At 39.5% G+C, this 23960-nt stretch overlaps 1 protein-coding gene across 1 annotated transcript in view; it reads right to left on the bottom strand.

Moving 5' to 3' along the window:
• The window catches only part of ptchd4 (patched domain containing 4), an 81574-nt gene extending 58702 nt beyond the window's left edge, over positions 1 to 22872 (bottom strand). Inside the window, exons 1-2 of the mRNA XM_026194279.2 lie at positions 21909 to 22872; positions 1899 to 2394 (exon numbers count right to left, since the gene is read on the bottom strand). Of these exons, the coding sequence (XP_026050064.1) occupies positions 1899 to 2394; positions 21909 to 22508 (1096 nt within the window). The 5' untranslated portion in view covers positions 22509 to 22872. The remainder of the gene's footprint in view (positions 1 to 1898; positions 2395 to 21908) is intronic.
• Between the last annotated feature and the right edge of the window lie 1088 nt (positions 22873 to 23960).

Below are 23960 nucleotides of genomic sequence, written 5' to 3'. Positions count from 1 at the left end.
TTTGGCATCAAGAATACCTGAAAATGCACATCTCACTGCTAGCATGTTGCTGATTCAGCAGGTTTTCTACTGGCAAACACTGTTGAGTTATTGTAATCACACTACATTTTTCAATAACACAGCAACCCATTACTGAACTAAATTCATTACTAAAATTACACTTACATTTCTATCATTAATCATGTTACAAAGTTTCTTTAGTTATCTGCACACCAACGCAAAGCTAGCCAAAAATGAGTGATGATAAAGCTAAGTGTATACCCAACAGCCAGCAGCCAGAGTGAACTTCAACAGGTAACAGACTGATTAGAAGTCAGGCCACAGCCTCCAATTCTACCTGTTCATATTTCTAAAGTAGAGTCAGTGTGGCAATCGCTTTGAAGTCTCTTTGTGCTGGTTTTCATCTTTGCTTGGTGTTGTCGACTTTGTGTTCATAGGTAAGTTTGAAAACAAAGATCATATGTGTGTCTTCATAAGGATAGGGATTTGTGTTGGTGTGTGGGACTGTAGCTTAAGGTTTATACTGATAACTGGTTATTAAGAAACAATGTGATTCAGGTCATTTTTTGAAGTAATATTTATGTTAATTTGCAATGTTCAGTACCTGCATTTTTAGTTGTCAATGTCAAGGATTAAAATACTGATATTGTATTGTACTGCTTTCTATTTTTCTAATAAAATTGAAAGGATTGAACAGGGGGAAAAAAAATCTTATGACACTTTATGCAATCGAGGCATATTCTGTAATTTTCTAAAAAACAAAAAATAACAAACAAATAAAAAATACAAAACAAAAACAAGCCTGCTGGAGGGGAAAATTCTCCTCTACAACATGTAACTTACGATACCATGAAATACTGAGTAAATGTTTTTCTTAGATTAGATCTTAGATTTACATTGCATTAACATTTTACTGCATTGGCATCCTATACTATAGTTTGTTATTTGAAAGATGTATATGGCCTTAGCTAACAGGAACAGCAAGCTAGTATGTTAGCAAACTGTTTGATTTTTGTAGGGTTTTTTTGTAAAAAAAAATAAAAATAAAAGGAAATACATTTTTGATTTTCAGTTAGAATGTTAGAATGTTTTTTGTCTCATTGCTAAGACTCTGGAACACAATTTTTAAAATAAAGACATAATCCCATAGGATAGAGTCATCACCAAGGATGACTTGGACCTCATGGGCATAACTTATTGGTAGTGAGTCTCATCACACAAAAGCTTTAAGGCGTTAATTAGTCTTGTGCTACCAGATAAGGATGCACCTTCACAGTATTTCAGTGAACTTGCTTTGCCCTCTAGTTTGGATGGGACTTCAGTGTGATCTCTACAGAGAAAAGAGTAAATGTCTTTTTTTTTTTTTTTTTTTACTGTACACGGTGGTATGTATACATTTGCAAACAATAACTCATTCACTTAAAAATAAAAACCCACAACATCACTGCAGTAGAAACTCGTGAATTTTGATGACTTGGGCATTCATGATTCAGACAAAAATTTTTTAAAAAACACAAAAAGGAGTTCCTGCAGTGAATCAAGACTATCAAATGACTGAAATGTGCCATGAGTTAAACATAACTTTGAATTCAAATTTAGATTTTAATTATATTGGACGTGACTTCATGGTAAATTCTGGTTTGGATTTTGATGGAGTTCAACCTGAAATTCTGTTCAGTAAGGATAGGATTGCCTTGAGAAAGGTTGTGGTGATAAAGATCAGCCAAACAAACACATATCATGCTTATTACTTTGCAGCAGTGTTGCCCATCACAATTTGCAAACCACAATCAACTCACTATCAGTGTGAACCTAAGATAAGCATTTTTACCCAAACAACTGTATACACACACACACATGAACACACATTTTCTGTTATGACCCATATTGCCACTCACCCATTGCAAAGAATGGTATCCCCAGTAGTGTAGAGTTGAACTTCCCATCTGATATGAAGAAGATCCCTGCAGCCGTCACATTGGCAATGCAGATGGTCAGCACACCCAGGAGTCCCAGGAAAGGTTTCCCCCTTAGGCAGTCCCGCATAGAGCTGGAGATGGTGGCGGCCAGGAGCACCAGCACCAGACTGACCAACACCTCACCCTTGGCCAGCAGGCCCGTCTGGTGGAAGTCCCGCCACAGACTGAAGGATGTGAGTGACTGGATGTGGAGCTGGTCTGCTGCATGGGGGACCTCGGCTGTGGACAGTCGACTGGCCAGGGCACAGAACTCATTCTCCCAGCGCTCTGCAATAGCATCCTGCACCACGGGTCCATGATTTCGGAGGTAGTATGTGATTTGGACAGCACGAGCAAACTTGACCTGCTGGTCACGGCTGTTGGGTGAGAAGGACACACCGCCCAGCTGGTGCCCGATGAAGGCCACACGGCCATCCTGCACAGAATTCAGAGGTATTAGATATTAGCTGCAATTAAAGTAGCATACCATGGAAGGCACAGGAGTCCAGTAACTTCAAAGCAAATGTCCTGCTTCTCACTATACGTTCTTTGATACCAGCTTTCATTTTTGTTCTATTTGCTTTACTTTTTAATATGAACCCACCTCACCGCTGCGGACAGGACTGATGCTGCTCTGTACTAATTTTTTCATTAATCAGATTGTACAGCACAAACAAGACGTCACAGTGACAAGAGCATGGAGATAAGTCCAAGAAGTAAGTAAGCATTAGTCTATCACACAGAAGTCAGATTATAATAGAAGCCTGTTGGTTGTTGTTACACAACCATTCATTATTAAGTTGAAAGTATTGGCAGAACTACTGATGTATAAGGTGCCAAATGATACAGCAGTGCAGCCCAGCAAAGGCAAGGGATGACCAAATAATGCTACATGCTATAAGGGTCTGATGCAAACAGAAGCATGAAAAATATGCATCAATCTCTTGGCTTCACCCAGGTAAAAGGTGACTCGTTGAGAAAAATTTAACTGTTCCAAATGAGAAATAAAAAGATGTGTCACTGGGTAATGGGGTTTCCACAATTACCTTAAACCTGTTCCTGTTATATTAGCCATTACTGCGCCACAGACTACATCAAAAAAAAGTTATAATGCCACTGGTACATTATAACTTTTTTTCTTTTCAGGAATGGCTGCTGAAGGCATCCTGAGGTAGGTCAAAGTTATCACACCAGTGATGATGTCAAGCAAACTAAAAACGAAATTAAAAGCAATTCTGAAAAAAAAGGCAATGACAACAAAATTCATTAATAGAACATTAAGATTAATTATTTTAATTATTTAATTATTCATAAGTGGAAAACATTTAACACAGCTATTAATCTTCCCAGAAGAGGGTGTTCTGGCATTTTCACCCCAAGGTAAGATTGTGCAATGATCAAAGAAAAAGCACAAAAATAAATAGAATAAAGGAAATGAATCAAAAGTTACTTTTCAGATGTTAAACTTCACTGTTAACCTCCTAAGACCCAAACTCTTTCATGGCATGCATTTTTAATTTCTCTTTGCTATTTGGGCTGATTGGGACCTGATGAATGTAAAAACAAAGAATTGCGTGATTTTATTTTTTTTACCTGATTTTATTTTTGAGAAAAAACGAGATCCACATAAGAGGACATTCACTGTAAATTTTGACAGAACAGTGGCAGTATAACATCCTCGTAAATGGATATCAGGCCCTCCCATATGGAAAAGATATATATAAAACTTATAAAGTTTGTATCTGTCTTGTGTGAAACCTGTATGAAAAGCATACAAAAGTGAAAACAGATATAAGATCCCTTGAAAAATTATATAAATGAAACTTGTATGTTTTGGATACTTACTAAAACAATATATGAAAGTAATGAGAAAGTGGCCACTTTCATGAGTAAATCATATAAGCCTTGTATGATTCACTATATGAAGTAGGCCACATCTTATGCAAGTCTTTTATAAGTTTTTACTATTTCTTTTCCATATGGGCTTGTAGAGCAAAATTGACTATTTTGGTCTAGACAACCCAAAATGTGATATCCACATATGTGGACGCCAGGTCCTAGGAGATTAAAGAACAGTTAGAAAAAGACTGAACAAGTAGAGTCTGTTTGGAAGGGTCTGAAAGGTCCTTTCTTTAAACAGAGCACGGCAGCACAACTTAGCTAACATGTTTCATTACTTGAGGCAAAAACATACTGCTGCATAGAACCAGGCTGTGAAAGACAAAAAACTAGCAGCCTCACTGGTTACACGTGCTACTGACACTCTAGATGACACGAAGAAAAAATGCTGGATGGACAATAATAATGCAGTTAAATGGTGGAAAAGCAGAAAATAGAAAATATTTTTCAGTTGTATTCTGTCATAATATTGTCAGCTCAGAGTTACTAGATACAGTATTTACTTTAGTTATAATTAAACCAAAGTTTTACACACACTCATGTTATCCATCTACATTTTTTATTTAAAACTAATATTGCGACTAATATTGCACTACAATGGGACCTTATTTCAATGGAAATTCAAATTCAAATGAGGAAATCTGTCCTCAGTGACAGTAGATGTTTGGGAAAGATGGATCGAAAATAGTCTTCATTTACTTGCACTTATAAAGGCTATAAACTCGAGTCCATGAAATGTTCACAATTTTTTTCTCTATATCATCAGAAATATTGTTATTGCAGATTTTCTTGAAATATCTTCCTCCAATTTTGAGACTATACTGCCCACCCTGTTTCTGGATTTTGGTTTAGTTTTTGAAAAACAACACAACAATTACATAGTAAAATATTTCATGTTATTCTTCAGCTGATGTTCTCTTTAAATTGTTTTAGAACCAGATAATTTCTCATTTTACCCTGATACATAAAAGAGGGTGGGCTTTCTTTTTTATATGAGGATCCTGCATTGAAAGTATATATGAAAGACATAAAAAAAATAGTATAGTTTTTGTTGTTCATCATTTATTTCCCTTGCCTGGTTTAGATTTTTAGGTAATGTGTCCAAATATGTGTATTTATTGTGACTGTATGGTAAAGTCATTAAACTAATAATGCACACATTATAGCTATAAGCTTATGCCTCAAAAGTAATTATACAATTATTTAAAGCTGCAGCGCAAATATTGTATTGGTCTATTTAATCACTAAATCAAGACACGCACTAGTGAAACTGTGAAACTCCTGCCTGGTTTCCGCAACCAGAACAGTTTCAGTTTTAATTTGCAGTTTATTGTAGATGTGCTTTATCTTGTCACAAACACAATAATCCAGCACAATCAAATAGTCGCAATGTACTGTTTCACAGCAGGGAGCTTGATAAAAATCTGAGGCTTCTAGATAAATAAATCCCTGCAATTGTTTGCTTCATTTTCAGTAAACAATTTACTTCAGTGTGAGGAGAAAGGAGTTATTCCACTCTGGGATTATGTGAACAGCAGAATAAACTGGTGGTGGACACTGCATTTTGAAGTCACATGATTGAGCTCATCCATAACTCAAAAATCAGGTTTTCTGTCAGAGTCTGAGACTTTTATTACTGTCTGCTTCAAATCGATCCATTTATAAGAGCGAGATCTGCATGTTATTTTTGAGCTTTATCATTCTTCGAAAACAATCCCAACTCGGTGCTTCAGATTTGTCATTTCGTGACAGTGTACGAACATGTTTATGTAATGTAATCACATTACATTGCTGAGGGAGCTCAAAAAGCTTTTGCTCCAATTTCACTTGTGTAATTTCGCAAAGCTCAAATTACTCTATCACACTCACTTCTTGGTTTCACTAAAGCATTTCAAATGAATCTCAACAGTCACAGCACACTTATGTATAAATATCTGCACTGAGCCAATACATGCTCAGAGTGTGTGCAGTCTTAAACATGCGTGCCTTTGAAGCTTTAAAGAAAGTGAGTAATGAGACATAATCGGGGCAACAATTTCTGTGCCTGCAGAATTGTCAGCTTTGTTCTCTATTCTTTTTTGTGGCAGTCCTTATAAGACAAAATATACTTGCGTATGAGAGTGAGGCCAGGTGAGCACAGAGAGACAAAAAAGGAACTGTGTGTGATAAATGTGCTGAGTGATGTGTGAAAGAGGGAGGTGACACCTCACTGCTGTCTGAGGTGAGATGGAGGTGGTGATGGTGGAAGAGGTGGAGAAAGAGCTTTCCTGGTCCAACCCCTACTAGTATTTGAGTTTTCTTTAAAATACCTAATTTTTCACTATGTTCAATAAGTCCACATTAGGTTCAAACCAACACATTATTAAATAAGCAAAAGGTAAAAAAAAAATGGGTAAGAAGACCTACAGTAAGAATCAGGAAGGTTTGAATTTTCAAACATATGCTACAACCATTATGCTAGCCCAGGTTTGTTATTAGCCACCTGTTACGTTGGGATAGTTTTACATAAATGATAAATACAGCCTAAAGGAGTTAATAGAACTAAAGACTTGTATTCTAAAAGACTCAGACAGATGAGATTTCTGAAAACCATCTACCTTCAGTTGTTCTGCTTACATCAGCTTATAGCTTATGTCTCTCACAGCTTATGTGTTAGGTGATATAGTAATCACTCACCACTCTCTCGCTTTTCCCTCTTACTGGTGCAGTGAGAGCTACACCTTGTCCTACACCACACACCTATTCTGGTATTAAAAGTAAAGGTGGCTAGTACTCTGTTAGCTCCCCAGCAGCACAGTCTCTAACAACGTTTGTTGTGAAAATCCAGCTTTGCATTATGTTCTGCCAAGGGTATAACCCCCACACCCCACTCACAAATTTTGTGATCGAGCGAATGTTTTAAATATTTGATTGCAGAATAAAATGCAGAATATTTGTTGGCAAACCTAATTGTAGCTGGTTTGGCACTGACCGGGTGGATTTTAAGATAGTAACCTAAACCAAATCCTACACCTAAGACAGGTAGTTGATAGGTTTGTTTAGCACAAACCCCTCGCTGGAACAATATTTGGGTTGCGGTCACGTGGTTCTGATGACGTGCGGAGGCAGCGCGATTTTTGAGTGGAGGGCGGAAGTAAACATGGAGGACACTGTGGAGAGTCAGGAGAGCAGCTACTGTGCAACTTTAGACCCCGTTTCTCGGGAGAGATATAAACAGATAGTTAAAAAATATATCGGACGTGATCCGTATTCTTTGAAAATGTCCGAATACACCACAGAAGTAAAGGATTTGCCTACTATCGAGGCTGTGGATATCACCAACTACTTGGTCCTCCAGACTTCTTACTACACTAGGCAGCAAATGAAAGCTTTCAAGAGTCTGGAGGCGTACAATTTTTTTGTCAGCAGGTGGGTCCACAACCTTGGAACAAAACGTCTCCGTGATGGATACAGTTTGGTGTTTGCAAGGGTGAGTGTTTGTTCTTATATTGCTTTATCTTAAACACGCTAACAGTTAGCGGTAGCGGCTTTAACGTCAACAAACATGCCACATCCTTAGGTCTTCATTAGAGTGACAGTTGTTTGTTTCAAGGTAAACCATTCTCAGCCGTCTGTTGCATATCCAAAATCGCCTCTGCACATCGATGCTGTTCTGCCTTAAGCTTCATTCTTTTCTCTCGTTTGAGAACTGATTCCGATCTGGGTTTTCGTTCGTAGCCGAGATTGACCGTCGGAGCCCAGTCCTCCGACTCTTCGTCATCCAAAGCACTTGGGCAGCCTATAGTCCCAATCAAGTCAATATTAGACTACTAACTTAAAAGCACTAAGTAAACGAGAATTTAACGACAACCTAATGCTAATAAGTTCGTTTGCGAACATAACATTACCTCTGACGAAGTGGTCGCTGCAGACACGGGCATTGGCAGACTCTGCTCCTCCCGACTGTAAACGTAAATTTAAAATCCATTTTTCCTACGTTTTTCGGTTAGAATTTTCCATTTTTCTCCTCTTCGTTGGGCTATTTTTGGTACCCTAAAATACCGTTTATCAGTTTCTCTGGTCGACCTACTGGAGCATCCGTAAACACAACAGGACATAGGCATTTTGCGTACTGTCTGTCTGTGATTTTGCGCTTATCTTTTTCACTTCCGACCGCCAGTCAAATTTCGCGCTTTACGTCGACGTCACGTCTACGTCAAATGAAACCTAGCTATTAGAGACAATTCTACTACAATGGCAAAAAGCACTGGACACCAGGCAGAGCTCTTTGTGTGATCTCGTGCACGAGGGAGAGAACTGTGACGAGCGCTGCTCCTGACGCTCGAACCCCAGTCACTCTCAGTTAGCTCCCCCGTAGCACTGCTCTTTGTTGTGGTTACATGAATATGCATAGGTTCATTAACATATGACATCTTACATAGGCATACACGTGAACAAAGAGTACCATCTGTGTGTATGTGTAGGTATGCGTGTGTGTTTTTGTGTGTGTGTCAAGATGTGACCCTGTGAACGACTCCCCAGAGCTGGTGCCAGGAGTCTAGCGGTCCACCTAAACAAAGGGCTCTTATAATTAAACAGATACAGAGTAGGTGTCCTCCTATACCATAAATCAGTAAGAGAAGGTACGACCTCTCTCATGACCTTAGGGTGTGTGTGCATGCCAGAACCCTCTGGAAGGCACACTACTAAGGATCAGACAGCCTATCAATATGCAATCGATTATATATACTCATATAAGCATATATGAGTATATATTTCTAAACATACATCACAATCCAACAATATAAACCTAACAGTAGTCATTATTGAAATTAAAGTGATTGGACGTGCAAAAAGATGTCCAAGTCAAAATTACTGAGGAGTAGAAAGTAAAACCTGACCCAAACATGTTTTCACTCATAGTGACCTTCTGAGGTGAAACATACGACTGGATTTAGACTTCTGTGGGAACTCTGAATTCTAACTTACGATGTAACCAGAAAACCTTCTTAACCCTACACCACAACCTTCCACGCCATTCAAGTTGTTGCAGACTGCATCAACCTGACGTGTAGTTCCATAAACAAACCAAACCATATTCCTGGATCCTAAACCTGTGTTTTGGAGGTCCTACGGTATATTTCTTGTCATGGTTTGCTTTTGTCTGTTGAAAAGCTCATCTTGCTAGTTTGGGGTTTCTTTAACTCTTGCTCTTTACTGTGTCTTTGCAATAAGAGTTAAAGAAACTTTTGCCATTTTAGCTAAGAACAGCTAAGATGGCTGTTCTTAGCTAAGAACAGCTAAGATGGCAAAAGTCTTCATTTCTGTACAGAAGTTGACTGCTGAAACACTTTTAACCCCATTCAGCTCAACCCCCACAACCACCAATGGGGTTCCCATTGGTGCAAATGAACACTTAAAACTCAGGGATGCTACAGTTATTCATAATAAAATTTAACAGTCATATAAATTACAAGAGTTTTCTGGTAGAAAACAGCAAAACAGGAATGTTTGCAGATATGGTAAAAGGCTATCAGGGAAAGCAGACTGCTTATAATTATGTACAAGACTTTTCAGATTTCATCACTATACAATACTGAGCTTAATATTATATCCCCAGCCTGTAATGTGCTAGCTCCTACGTTAATGTCACCCAATGTAATGTGGCTATCACGAAAACTAACAGTTAAATGGTAAATGTCTAAGCTGAAAGGTTAACATTAATTATATTTTTATTACTTAAATGTTGCTCAAACTTAGGTTAGTATAGTTTCTAAAACAAAACTAGAACTAGAGGTTAAGTCAAATTAAAATAAAAACTATACTTCTACAATATTTTTGAAACTAACTGAAACAATTTTGTCCACTTCTAAAACTAACCAAAATGAAATACAAATGTAGAGGAAGTATCCCTAGTTTTGGTATCTGTTAGCTATGTAAAAATAAATAAACATTACAACTTCTCTATTAGTGAGTCACTGATAGACTTTTTTGAGTCTGAATGCTTATAAGACTGCGAGTCCACTGTTTCCAAAAAGTTGTGTTTTTATTGTAACACATGCACTAATTTTCATAAATCTTGCCTGTCACTAAAAAAGAAATGTACACTGAAAAAAACTTAAACTAAATTAAAACTAAACATTTTCAAATGATAAAAAATAATAATCTGAAATAAAAAAAATCTACTGTGGAAACTAAAGTGACATAAAAACAGAATGTCAAGACAAATTAAAAGCTAATTAGAAAATAAAAAATTATAATAACTGTGGTTTAAATGGGAGCTCTGCTGACCTTCATATGATACCGTCATCATAATAATCATTATGAACATTAACTACTTCAGTGAGAGGAGGAGCTGTGTTTCCGTCTGTCCACAGTAGTGCTGTGTTAAGTTGTGTATAAGCTCAAGGAGGCAAAAACAGACCTGTCTGTAATTATATTCTTTGAAATGAGTGCCTAAATCAATATTATTTATTCATGGCTCAAGAGTTGGGTGTTCGTCTCGTAACCGGAAGGTTGCCAGTTCGAGCCCTGGCTCGGACAGTCTCAGTCGTTGTGTCCTTGGGCAAGACACTTGACCTACCGCCTACTGGTGATGGCCAGAGGGGCCGATGGCGCAATATGGCAGCCTCGCTTCTGTCAGTCTGTCCCAGGGCAGCTGTGGCTACTACTGTAGCTTGCCTCCACCAGTGTGTGAATGTGAGAGTGAATGAATAGTAGAATTGTAAAGCGCTTTGAGGGCCCCGAAAAGTGCTATATAAATGCAATCCATTATTATTATTTTAATCTTAATTAATAGCTTAGTATCAGTTTTCTAGGCAACCCTATACTGATATATGTATATGTAATGCAGTGGTTTATACATTCAAGGTTCAAGGTTCAAGGTTCAGGATTGCTCTCCCCCCGCTTCAGGACACCTACACCAGGAGATGCCGGACTAGAGCAGCGCAGATACTGAAGGACCCGTCCCATCCAGGCAACAAACTGTTCCAACTTCTGCAATCTGGTAGAAGGTTCCGCATCTTCCGGGCAAGGACAGAGAGACTCAAGAGGAGCTTCTATCCCCAAGCCATCCGTGCCCTAAACACACACACCCGCCCTCTCACATCATCTATAATTGACTGAGACAGGACTCTCTTCCAGACACTCTAAACCAAGGCACAATGTACATTTCAATTCCTTTAATTTTAAATATGTTTATATTGTCTATCCTGTAAAACAGTCAGATGTCTATTCATATTAATGTACAGAATTCACCTGCTTGCTGCTACTACTGCACATTCACCCAGTGTATATACTATATGTATGTATATATATATATAGTGTTCTTCCTCTACACCCCCCCCCCCCCCCCCCCAATTTTTGCACATGTCGAGGAGCGTGTCAGGCTACATTTCACTGTGTGTTATACTTGTATAACTATGCATGTGACAAATAAAGAACCTTGAACCTTGAACCTTTATTTATACTATTTTTTACATGTTCCTATGATATAATGAAAAATCATAAGGATTTCATAAGTTAGTTATTTTTCACATAATTTTAAAAAGGTCCATCCATTCATTCATTCACTTCCGCTTATCCTTTTCAGGGTCGCGGGGGGCGCTGGAGCCTATCCCAGCTGTCATAGGGCGAGAGGCGGGGTACACCCTGGACAGGTCGCCAGTCTGTCGCAGGGCCAACACACAGGGACAGACAACCATTCACACCTAGTTATCCAATTAACCTATCCCCACAAGTTGCATGTCTTTGGACAGTGGAAGGAAGCCGGAGAACATGCAAACTCCACACAGAAAGACCCCGGCCTGATGGTGGAATTGAACTCAGGACCTTCTTGCTGTGCGGCAACAGTGCTAACCGCCGTGCTGCTAGGAAGAAGTCAGTATTTGCTCAAACATTACAAGCTAATATTCATTTTATAAAATGTATTCTTCATTTTATACATAAGCTGTTATAACAACAGATTGCATTATTGAAAAGGCCCATTAAAGATAATGGGCCTTTTCAATAATGGCCCATTATTGAAAAGGCCATTATTATTATTTCTTATCTATTATTTATTTATTTTGATAATGAATTTGGGGAAATATTGTATGGGAATTGACAGTTTTATAATTAAATACCAAGGTCATTTTTCAAGTACAAAATACTGATTTATTGAGGCAGTGATTTTATTGTGTGCATAATTCAAAAACATTAACCATGTAAACCCTTGAGCAAAAGATAATTTCTCTAAGAGTTGTGAAATCTGTTACTGTCATTACTGCTCCATGCTTCTTATCCAATAAACAAGTGTTAACCTATAATTACTAATGAGCTGGAGAGCAGCAGTTAATATCTGTATGACCTTGGACAAAATTTAGTTTTAGGTACACCCAAGTATTTGGGTAATGGTGTATTGCTTAAGGTTAGGGGTTAAATAGAAAAGTATGTATTTCAAGGGATGTCACTGGAACTAATACTTACAATACTTGTCAAACTTTTTTTTTTCTTTACCACAGGCACATAGGAAGCATATATGCCAAGGCTACAATATGCTGACAGGTGTTCTAGTTTAGGCTAAAAAAGAAGAATGATGCCCACAAGCACAGCAAACATGAAAGATGGCATCTAGTGCGGCTGTTCTGAAGCAGATTAACAATTCAAACTGAACTACCAGGATTCGGTTCTCTCCAAAAACCCGTTCTCAATTCCCATCCCTAGTTCCTTCTAGCCTTCCCAACATCTTAATCTGTCCTGTCAACAAAATAGAATTTTAACATTTTAAATTAGTAGAATGTTATGTACAAGTTTCTAATCAAGCAGTTTATGTTTAACTACATGGGAAAATCATTTTTTTAAATATTAGAATAAGTACTGAGAGTGTAATTCTACTGACATTATTATAGACAACTTAAGTATCATGAACATTTCTCCTGTTGTTTCAGTGGCTACATTTCTACATTTTTTTCATAATATTTTGTGTTTTTATTTAGAAAATTCAAATATAGCAGACAGATTAAAATAGCAACATCTATTTTAAGCTTTTTCTCCTGGGAATAAAACTTGGCAAAAAGTTTTTTCATAGGTTATTTCTGTATACAAGTATGTACAGAAATAACCCTGGTTGTAACATCAAAGAGTAGGATAAGGCATTAGAAGTCCGAAAAATTAATTAGCCCAGACAGCTCGTCACACTGGCAAACAGCAAGGGGGAGGATTCAGGAACACGGAGAGTGCAGAGTGACTGACACAGTGCAAGGAGAGCTGTAGGTCACATAAACCTTCAAGACGGTAATATTGTAGTTCGATATTTTAGTTCGAGAGAGTGATGGGAGTAAGACTGAAAATATATTACATTAAATTCATTATATTATAAGAAATTATAAGAAAACTTGGAAACTTGTATGTAATTTACATATTCTTTTCACCTAAAAACAAGACTGAAGACAAGGCTGGACGATGGTATGGTGAATTTTCAAGATGAGAAAATTTGATAATTGACACTGAATTTGGTTTTTTTTTGTTGTTCCTATCAAAAGTCAAATAGTTGAAGACGCTCTCTAAAGAAAGTATTTTATGATACTGAAGAAAGCTGAAATCTTTCAAATGCTGTGTACTTTCTAGTGTTAGCACAAAGTGAAAAAATTCAGCACAGTTCAGGAGGGCATGAAGTCAAGTTCAACCACAATCCCAGCAGATTATCTTATCTCAGTGCCCAGCCCACATAGTAGAGTAAGCCAACATTCTGCAGATCCAATTGGCCATATAGAGCACACTATCTATTTGAGCTGTTTTAACTTGCTCAAAGTTGTTGTGTAGTTGTTGTTCTGCAAACTGCTTTGCAACCCATCTCAGTTCGTAAAATTTCTTCCCTCCAAGATATTCCACACTCAGTGGTTGTAAGTGATGTTAAGGCAAAGTAGAAATGTTTAGGAGCCACGGTAATTCCACCAAAGTCAAAGTCAAACTAAACTTTAATGTCATCTCTGCTATATCCATTGCAGCATACAGAGAGATGAGGCGACAAGTCTCCGGTTACATCAGTTTAAAAAAAAGCTAATAAATAGATATAAAAAGAGAGGAAAATAAATATACACTTAAGTCTTAGGGGATCAAGAGAAGTTACAATTAGAATTTACAATTTACAGTTTGGGGTGGTTTAAAGTGACCAGTGTAGCAGCTTATAAAATGGAGTAAAACAAAATTGTCCATAGAGCAGCATGTCTTACAGAGGCAGTGGTATGTAAAGTGCAAAAGAGTTGGTTAACAGTTTGTGTGGGTGTGTGTGGTGGGGGGGAGGTCTGGTAGTGAGTTCAGGAGTCTGATGGCTTGTGGGAAAAACATATTCCACAGTCTGGAGGATCGGGCCCCAATGCTGCAATAGCGTCTGCTGGATGGAAGGAGAGAAAAGAGTCCATGTGAGGGGTGTGAGGGGTCAAGCATGATGCCAGAGGCCTTATTATTATATCAGCGGTTGTGGTAGATGTCCTTTAGCAAACGGAGAGATTTCCGATGATCTTGGCAGCTACTTTAACAATTCGTTGTAGTTTGCTGAGATCGCCAAAATTGCAGTTGCCGAACCACACGGAGATGCAGCTGGTCAGAACGCTCTCTATGGTGCCCCTGTAGAATGTGGTGAGAATGGGAGGAGAGAGGTTGGCCCGTTTCAGGCGTCTCAGGAAGTGGAGGCGCTGCTGGGCCTTTTTGATGATGGTGGAGGTGTTGGTGGTCCAGGTGAGGTCGTCTGAGATGTGAACTCTCAGGAACTTGATGCTGTTAATGGTCTCTACCATGGAACCGCGCATGCTGAGTGGTGGTGTGTGGGTGGACCGAGTCAACGATCATCTCCTTGGTTTTTCTCCACATTCAGTGACACGTTGTTCTTGCAGCACCTGGACGCCAGCTGTTGAATCTCATCTCTGTATGGTGACTTGTCGTTGCTGCTGATGAGTCCAACCACAGTTGTGTTTTCAGCGAACTTGATGATGTGGTTAGAGCTGTGTAGTGTGGTGCAGTCGTGTGTCAGGAGGGTGAATAAAAGTGGGCTGAGAACACAGCCCTGAGGAGCTCCTGTGCTAAGCCTGATGGTGCTGGTGATGTTGTCGCAGATTCGGACGGACCGAGGCCTCTCTGACAGGAAATCTAGTATCCAGTTTCAAACAGAGGTGCTGAGTCCCAACTTGCTGAGTTTGTCAAACAGTTTTTGGGGTACTGAGGATTTCTTTGGCACCATGATGATGGTGGTGAACTTGAAGCACGCTGGGACGATCATCTGGCTCAGTGAAGACTTGAAGATGTCTGTGAAGACATCAACCAGCTGATCAGCGTAGTCTCGCAGCACACGACCTGGGATGTTGTCTGGTCCAGCAGCTTTCCGTGGGTTGACCTTGGTGAAAATTCTCCTCACGTCGGCTGCAGGCAGAGAGATGGTCTGGTCAGTGGTGGGGGGCATGGCTTTCTTCACTTGCGTGTTGTTCAGTGCATCAAACCGTGTGTAGAACTTGTTCAGCTCCCCAGGAAGTGTGGTATCTCCATCACAGCACAACACTCCAACACACCAAACAGTAGGGTGGCAGAGTGCTGAGATTGGTAGTGTATAAAAGTTGCCAGAGCTCAGTTCAGTTATTAACAGTTCCAAACCTCTTCTGTCATTAACAGCAGCACAAAAACTGTGTGCCAGAAGCTTCACAGCATGGGACTTTAATGGCTGAGGATCTCCTTGAGGTGTAATGTGTAGGTGCCCCAGTACTTTTGTCCATATAAGGTATAAACTTGCAGCTATAGGAATGTACAAAAACATTAAATTACTGTTTTACTGAAGCTGTACCCCACGTTAACACGTTCACATGTTTATATTAAGTGGCACAGCACGATGGCAAGGTAGGAAATGGCACTGAAAAAAAATGTATGTAATAAAGAATGTAATAAACTACCTCACTCTGAAGTGGCAAATGACAGTGAAATGACTCATTCTAATTTAGTGGCTCTTCAGTACTACCATTTATTTTCTTTTAGCATTACATTGATCATTTATGTAGAGCAGTAGCTGTCATTCAGAAAACAGCCTCAAAAGATCTTTTTTTTCTATTTACTTTTGTGCAACAGCAGATTCTTGTGGCTGTAGGAACTATAATAGGAAAAAGATGAAGGCCAGCAAAGGGAAAAACATGGGGTAGAGGGATTGAACATCCAAAAATCAGCCTCCAGGGCTAAAAACTGAAGCCAGTGCAGTTCCTAAAGTGTCCTCTTGAGTCTAACTGAAAAAGACAGTCAACCCCCATAGACTGCCAAATTTTAAGTTCATGGGGATTGGAAAACTTTAAAGCAGAAAACAAACAGCCTGATACTAAAATTTGTTATAGCTTGTTTTTCTCTTCCATTTTTTTAGACTTAAAACAACTTGTATTAATCGTATTAAGACTTGAAGAATTATGGATTATTAGAAACATGGTTACTTTGAATCTGTGGTGGGTTCTGAAACATCTGGCTGCAGCTGTTTGCTTATGTGTCACCCCTGCTAATTGAAGTGAACCTTGACTTTTTGACTGTGTGCCTCTTGTTGGTGCCTTTTGAATCATTTTGGATGCAGTTATCTGAAGAATTGCTTCATGTATTATTATTTGTTGTAACAGCCTGTCAACGAAGTCTGTGTTTCAGTTTTTGGTGAATGAAATTCCAACTATTTTATTTGTATATGACAAAACAATAGTTAGCAGGAATCAGTGTCTGCATGAGGTTTATGGTGACATATTGCTAATATGACGTGTTGCTTTATGTGATATTTAGCACTTGCCTATGTCAATCTACAACACAAATTCTAATACAGCAAAGCAATGAGATCAAATTATGATGATCTTCAATGCCAAAATGATGTCTTTTTTAAAGTACCACATCGGCAGGTACATGGTTTTCCACCTTCTAAAAGAGTGCTTTATCATTCTTTTTGGGAAATGACATGACACTGAATAAAACGGCTCAATGAAGAGAAAACACAAATTCTAAAACCACGCTGGGCTACAACTTGACATCCAAAAGAAGAATACACTGTCTGTCTATCTAACTGAATATTAGGAGCCAAACAGTCTGTAACAGCGCGATGGATGGCCTCATCACTGTGCTCAGACACTGATGCTGCTCGGATGGCTCTGCTGTGGCAGCTCTTGGAGGAAGTTACAACCCACCATCCTGGAATCCAAGCATGTGATACTCTGAATTTGTGTTCATGTCAGTCTGAGCCCACTGTACATTTGCTGCAGATAGAGAAAGTGTAAAGTGGCCTGTACATCACAATGAAATTAACTAGTGGTGTATAAAATGGATATTAGAGTGACTATTTCTGTGTGCCAAAAAGTGATCATCTGCCAGAAAGTGATTCCCGTCCGCTGGAGCGTGCGCAGCTGCTTAAAGCTGTAGTGCCCAGATTACTTATGTAGACAGCTACTTCCGTGCAACTGATATAAGATGTGGTAAGCTGAACACAGCTTCAACCGTCTGTTTGTTGAAAAATATTAACGCAACCGCACTACATTTTCTTGTTAGTAATGGTAACGGCGTTGTAATGATAGAAAGAGTAATTAGTTAGATTACTTGCCGTTAGTAAAGCCGTTACTTGTAACGCCGTTATTCCCATCACTGGTTAACGGTAGTTGACAAAGACCTGTGGTTCTATGGGAAACTGATCCTCAACTTCTTTGCTGTCCTACCTCTGTAAATACTCTTCTGGTTAGATTTCAGGCCTAGTCACTTTTTCAAGCCACGCTGAACACAATAGTAAGTACATTTTGTAAATTATGGATAACATTAGTGTCCAGCAGGACAGTAAAGCAGCATATGCTTTACCTACTGTAAGCAACAAACTTTGGAGCTGACACGAAACACGAAACTCTAGTTCTTCTACTAGCTACTTGGCTGGCTCCAACAGGAAGTCAATCCTCATAGACTCTGGTATATACTCGTAGCACTTCAAGTTAGGTAGTCAAAGCAGTCTATGCCCACTGCGCAAAGTGACTTGGAGTGACATCTTTTATAAATTGTTTTTGGATGTACAATTTTGGTCCACTGAAGGAATTGTTTATGAATGTTATGTTGCCGTCTGTCTGACCTCTGTGTTACAGGCTACCTATAATCCAAACGTGGCCATTGTGGATGTCTTATTAATATCAAACAACTTAGACATCATTTTTATACTGCTTCTATAGTATCTGCAGTCTAATGTTTCCAGAGGGTGGAGGGCATGTTTTCTGTACAGAGATCAGCAGACATCTTGGAGATGTCTGCTGATCTAATCTTTAGAGAAAGTAGGGTATTTTGTCAACACCATCAGATGTCAACACCATCAGGATTTTTGTCTGACGGTGTTGACCCTTTTTCTAATGATGTTGACAAATGTCACAAAAGTGTGCTATTCACCATTTATATTAAGTTATTTTTTACTAATATTTCAGTCATATTACTTCTTGTGTATTTTACTGATATTTCTGCTTCACGGATGTGTCAAATATTATCAAATTTGCCTTATCTTGAATCTCATTGTGTATGTATACATTATTAATCCTGTAGGAAAATACTTAGTCCTCTGCATTTAACTCATTCACTCAGTGATGCAGTGGGCAGCTACCAATCCAGGATAGCCTCTGTTTGTTGGATTTGAACGCCCAACCTTTCGATCATGTGGCATCTACTGAGCTAGCTGTCCCCCGAGAGCTATTCTTTAAGTGATGATGTATGAATCCTGCTTCCAGGCCCAAACTACTCTGTGTTTGTTAAGCCTGTTGTGCTGTTAAAATGTTTTAAGGCTTTTTATCTTGTTCTATTACATCTGAACAAGCCCCTAAAAACAGCCAGTGATCACTGTCAGCCTAACCATCGGAAACCCTCACATTAACTTTTATCAAGTGGAAAAAAGTTAGCATTCATCCTCCAGCTTCACTGTGTTTATGTTATGCTAACACAGCTGTGTCGCTAGCGATCACGTAGCACATCACTATATACCAGCTAGCCCAACTTCAGTAACCTGACAATAGTCACTGCTGTTTAGTTTTCTGTCTCCATTTATGTTGGAAGTGGTAGCAGAGCTGGTATATCATGTTCAGGTGGAAACAAGCAATCTAACTTTAACTTTAAATTTCATATATTCTGTTTTCATGGATGCCTGGATGTTACACCTGCTAGTGCAGCCACACTGATCATTTTATTAAAGATGAAAGAATTTAGACAGTTTGTGACTCTCAGTGATGCCGCAGAGTTCCTTTGCTTTGGGATCTGCAGCAGAGTTTGGACCTGGAAATGGCTAATGACATCAAACTTAATGGCTGGATAGCATTTCTATTGCTTAATGCATAATTGTGTTGTGAATATTCATCCTTAATCTGTGAAAAAGCACAAGGTTCAGAAGAATTATAGTAATTAAAAAAATGGTACATTTCAGGCTAGAATAGCAAAGGGGAACCTGTCAGCAGAGGAACGAAAGAGAAGGAACAGGGATGATCAAAAAAGAAAGAGAGAAAAAAATAACAGCCAGCCTGAGTTGAAGAAAGAGTTTCTCATAAAGGAAAGGGAAAGATGGAGAAATAGAGTGAAAGAGGGAAAAATAAAGAACACCAGTGATCTGAAAGGAAGAGAAAAAAGTCAGAAGAGAAGGTTTTGGAAACAAGCACAGAGAGTCTAAAGGAGAGAAAGTCCAGCAAGGTCTAAACACACAACCACAGAGAACTTTAGGAATCAAGGAGTAGTAGGTAGCTGGTGAACTATTAAGATGTAGAACTTGACATGTGCAAAAACAGAATTGTTATGATGTGTCTTGTGATATTACAAAGGTTGTTAAGGTTTAATTGTCATTTTGAAAGAAATAATATCTTGTTTTCTACTAGTGTGTCACCACCGTCAGATTTGTGTCACCACCGTCAGCACCTTGTCAACTCCATAATATGGAGTTTTTGTTTATTTTTCTCTTTTGGAGAACCATATAGTTTCCTCCCTCATGATCTTCCAATAAAAATACGTAATTTTCTCAATAAATGTGTAATTTGCATGTTGCTTAATATGATTGTTTCTTATACAGATTAAATACAAGCTTCTGAAAATATGTATGACTGTAACTCTAATAATAAAAAGCCAAAACAATCTTACTTTTAAATGTGGTATAATTACTTTGAAAACATATGTGCATAAACAATAGAACAGAGAAGCTGCTAATAGTCAAAATAGCTGAAACAACTTAATTTAAAATATATATTTTTGCATTTCTTTGTGTCTGACGGTGTTGACAAAAACCTTGCACTTCTCCAGCAAAAACATAAATTATTAAAAAATGTTACACCTGGGAGATTGTACCAAAACATGGTGAGACAGCCAAAACTTTGTGTAACAATTATATGTAAATATGTTTTTGAAAAATCAAAAATTATATTTTAGAAAATTAAAACCTGTTTTGTCCCTAATCTCAGGAATCACAGATATGACAGATTTAACCTGGTTACAAACAATTAAATTGTTTAATTGAAGCAGATAAACCAGTTAAAAAAACAGGAATATGTAAAATAACAAAAAAAGGTACTGAATAAATCAATAGACTAACACATAATAGATTAATAGATTGTGTTTGTTTATAAATAATTTGTATTCATGCATATCATGTTGATAACACAATACTGATATTTGTAAATAAAAAAATATAACATTTACTAACAATGTAAATTTCTTGCACCTGCCATAGACATCCCCATGACCTCCAAAAGAATTGCCCAGTTGTAAAGTTCAAATGCTGAACGTCTTATTCACGTCCAAGATAGGCCATGGTTGGACGTCCAAATTGTGAACCTAGTTTGGACGCCATATAGATGTCCAGAATTGATCATGGACCAACAGATCCAATATGCACATCTATTCGAAGTCCAATATTTAGGGAGATAGACCTCTCCACCATGTTTGTGCTGTTATAGAGATTTTTATTGGAAATACCTGACAAATACTCAAAGCCAAAGTCTGCAGTTTTAATGAGTGAAATTTCAGAATTAGTCTATTATTTAGTGTTAATTAGCATTTTCTATGTCTGTGCATCGCGGTAGTTATGTTTATTGATATGGCTTGCTAACAAAGCTAGCATTAGCTGATTAGCATGGTTGTGGCCATAATACTAATGCTGACTTGACATTACCAGTTTCAAAACACTAAGATGTCACTAATGTTGACAACCAAAACGCTCAGCTTGAATGTTTACAACAAGTCATTTGCTAACTAATAGATGATGTCAGAGTGATCTGTCCATTTTTTATATCCAGTCTATACTTTGAACCCACAATGCACTCCACTGCCTGCCTTGTGGAGTGACAATACTGCAAAGTGTGCTAATCTCTATCAACAACAAATGGAAATGAATATTCCTTATTGAAAATCATGCAAGAGTGCAGCAGATTTACAGCTCATATATATGTGAGCCTTCTGAGCTCCAATATACCTTAATGTCTACATGTTGCATCTAGAATTCTTTTTTTATGTTGTGGTGGGTGGCCTGTAATAAATACAGCTGCAGATCCAGTACAGGTGAAGCTACAGGCAACCAAGATGGGATACCTGTAAGGCCATAGCTACTGTGGCCAATGATTGTGCAGCCAGGAGGGAGACACTGCATCAAAAAAAAAAGTCATATAGTCAGGATATCCCTGTGTGTGTGTGTGTGTGTGTGTGTGTGTGTGTGTGTGTGTGTGTGTGTGTGTGTGTGTGTGTGTGTGTGTGTGTGTGATGTGAGTGAGTGAAGGTGGAGGAGCAGATCAGGGCAAGCGGCATGCAGCCAATCAATTCACCTGCACCAAAAAGGGAGGGTGAAAACTGGAAAGCCGGCTGTGTGTGTGTTATGGAGAGGCTTCCCCTTCGCTGGCTGATATATGAGGCACTGTGCAGCCCCAAATTACAGTCTGGTATACAAGTGTTTTCTGTTCATTCAGAAATTATAGCAAGCTCCGAGGGCCAGCCTCAGAGCTTCACATGCTGACTGCTGGGGCTGCTGCTCTGATGGAGATGGGTTTGGGGAGCGTGTATGCGCACGTGAAGGGCCTGGCTGAGAGGGAGAAAGAGAGAAAAAAAAACCCTCACCTTTAATGTTGTGTTCGGATAACTAATGGGCACCTTGTGGAAAGTGCTGTTGGAAAGCACAGCCTGCCTGATGTCTTCGAAGATGGTGATGATATCATCCAGTAGGCAGCGCTTGTCCCTGTGGCTCAAGACGCAGAGGTGCGCGAACGTGAAATTGAATCCCTTGTAATTGACGCGCAGATCCAACACCTGCTTGTGGACCTGCAGGACCTGATCGGCCAGCTCCAGGATGTTCCCCCCGGACTTGGCGAGCAGGATCAGCCTGCCATATCTGCCCGGGGTGTGCAAATCCGAGTACAGCTTGTGCTTTGACTGGTCGATTTGAAACAAGCTGTTAGCGAGACTCCGCTCGATCTTGGCGAGGCTGTGAGTCGGGGCGACCAGTACCTCCAGGTCCGTCTCCGGCTTGAATCGGCTCAGCACTGTAGATCCGAAAATGATGGTGAGCACCGCAGGGACGGTGAGGAAGAAAACGGGATGTCTGCTAACGAATAAGCCCAGCCAGTAGAACGAAGCCTTGAGCCCTCTGTGTATCACTTGCCGCAGCATCCTCCACAAAATCCAGCTTGCAGATGCCCCGTCTCCTCCGATGAAGCACATGTGACATCAGACTCCGTTCCCCGGCTTAGTACAATTCGTAAGAGAATTACACCAGGCTACAACACCATGCACACACTCTTACATGCACACACGCTTACACACTCTCACACACACGCACTCGCACACCTGGAAAACAGCACTGCAGCAATTCGCGGCAAGGCGGGCTAACGCGCGCGCGCGCGCGCACGCACATACACGCACGCACATACACGCACGCATACTCAGACAGTCACAAAATCATAGTGCGTGAGCCGAACGAGACGAGTCCACGATGTCTGATCTCAAGCCATTCCGCCTGCGTGTGATGGAGAGAATGCTGCGAGTCTCCTGCTCTGCACCGGCTGCAGTAGCAGCGACGAGCCGCGGCAGTGGGATGTGCATGTGTGTGTGAGTATGTGTGTGTATGCCTTCTGTCTGCCTCTACAGCTCTCACACCAGCGGTGGCGCCTGATTTATGTACTTAACTGTAACCATGTGGCGGGGTTGAAGAGGAAGGATGGATGTGGAGGGAGGGAGGAGAGGGGTGACCCGTGGTTATTTTTGGGAACCGGGGAGGCAACATGATAGTTGTAAAATGCTCCCGCAGGTGGCTGAATGACCAGCAGCACTTGGAGAAATGAGTCAGTGTTAGCTTCATGAATGGGGAAAACCCAACTTGTGCAGTGCTTCACGCTGAGTGGTTTGTGCAGGCCAGGCATGGTGGTGTAAATGGATCATTCAGCACAGACCTCCCTGATGTTTTTTTTTTTAAAGTATGTCTTTGTAAGTTGTCCAGTTATTCACATTCATATTGCCAAAATCCTCGACAATTTAAATGGACATTTGAGAAGTGCATAAAGATATTTCTTGATATATCTTTATATTTGGATGGACACTAACATGGACTGCAGTTCTCAGAAATGACCTTGATTCATCCTTTTCTTAGAATTGGTATAGACATGCTAAAGGGAGCAAAGGTCCAACAAGACCAAATGGCAGGTTGTCTTGGTAAATTAATTGGTTCCTGTGTAGGGCTTTTCTACTCCACTGAAGCACTCTTTAAACAACATGCCTCATTCACAAAAGCACTTTTTTCTATGCCTAAGTGCTTTATATTTAACATTCACACACAGTTACAATCGATGGTTTAGTATCTTGCCAAAGGATGCTTTGGCATGCATCCTGGAGCAACAGCCAGGAATTAAACCACCAACCTTCCAACCAGCCAATAACCTGCGCTAGTTCCTGCCATCTCAGATCTTAGGGCGACAGTTATCTCTCAAGGACTTAATATTGTAGATGCTGGTGCATCAAGACATCTGTGCCAAAGGAAACCATGTGTATAATCATGAGACGCAGGTGCCATGGCATTATTTTTTTTTGGCGCAGTATTAGAACTCGTCACAGCAAATTTCAATGAATGCACCTGCTCTTCAGTGGCGCAATCCCAATCTGCAAACTCACAGAATCTGA

This window comes from Astatotilapia calliptera, chromosome 15 (assembly GCF_964374335.1).
Source record: "Astatotilapia calliptera chromosome 15, fAstCal68.1, whole genome shotgun sequence".
NCBI lineage: Eukaryota > Metazoa > Chordata > Actinopteri > Cichliformes > Cichlidae > Astatotilapia > Astatotilapia calliptera.
The sequence above is the reverse complement of the archived record's forward strand: the minus strand, read 5'-3'. Positions and strand labels throughout refer to the sequence as shown.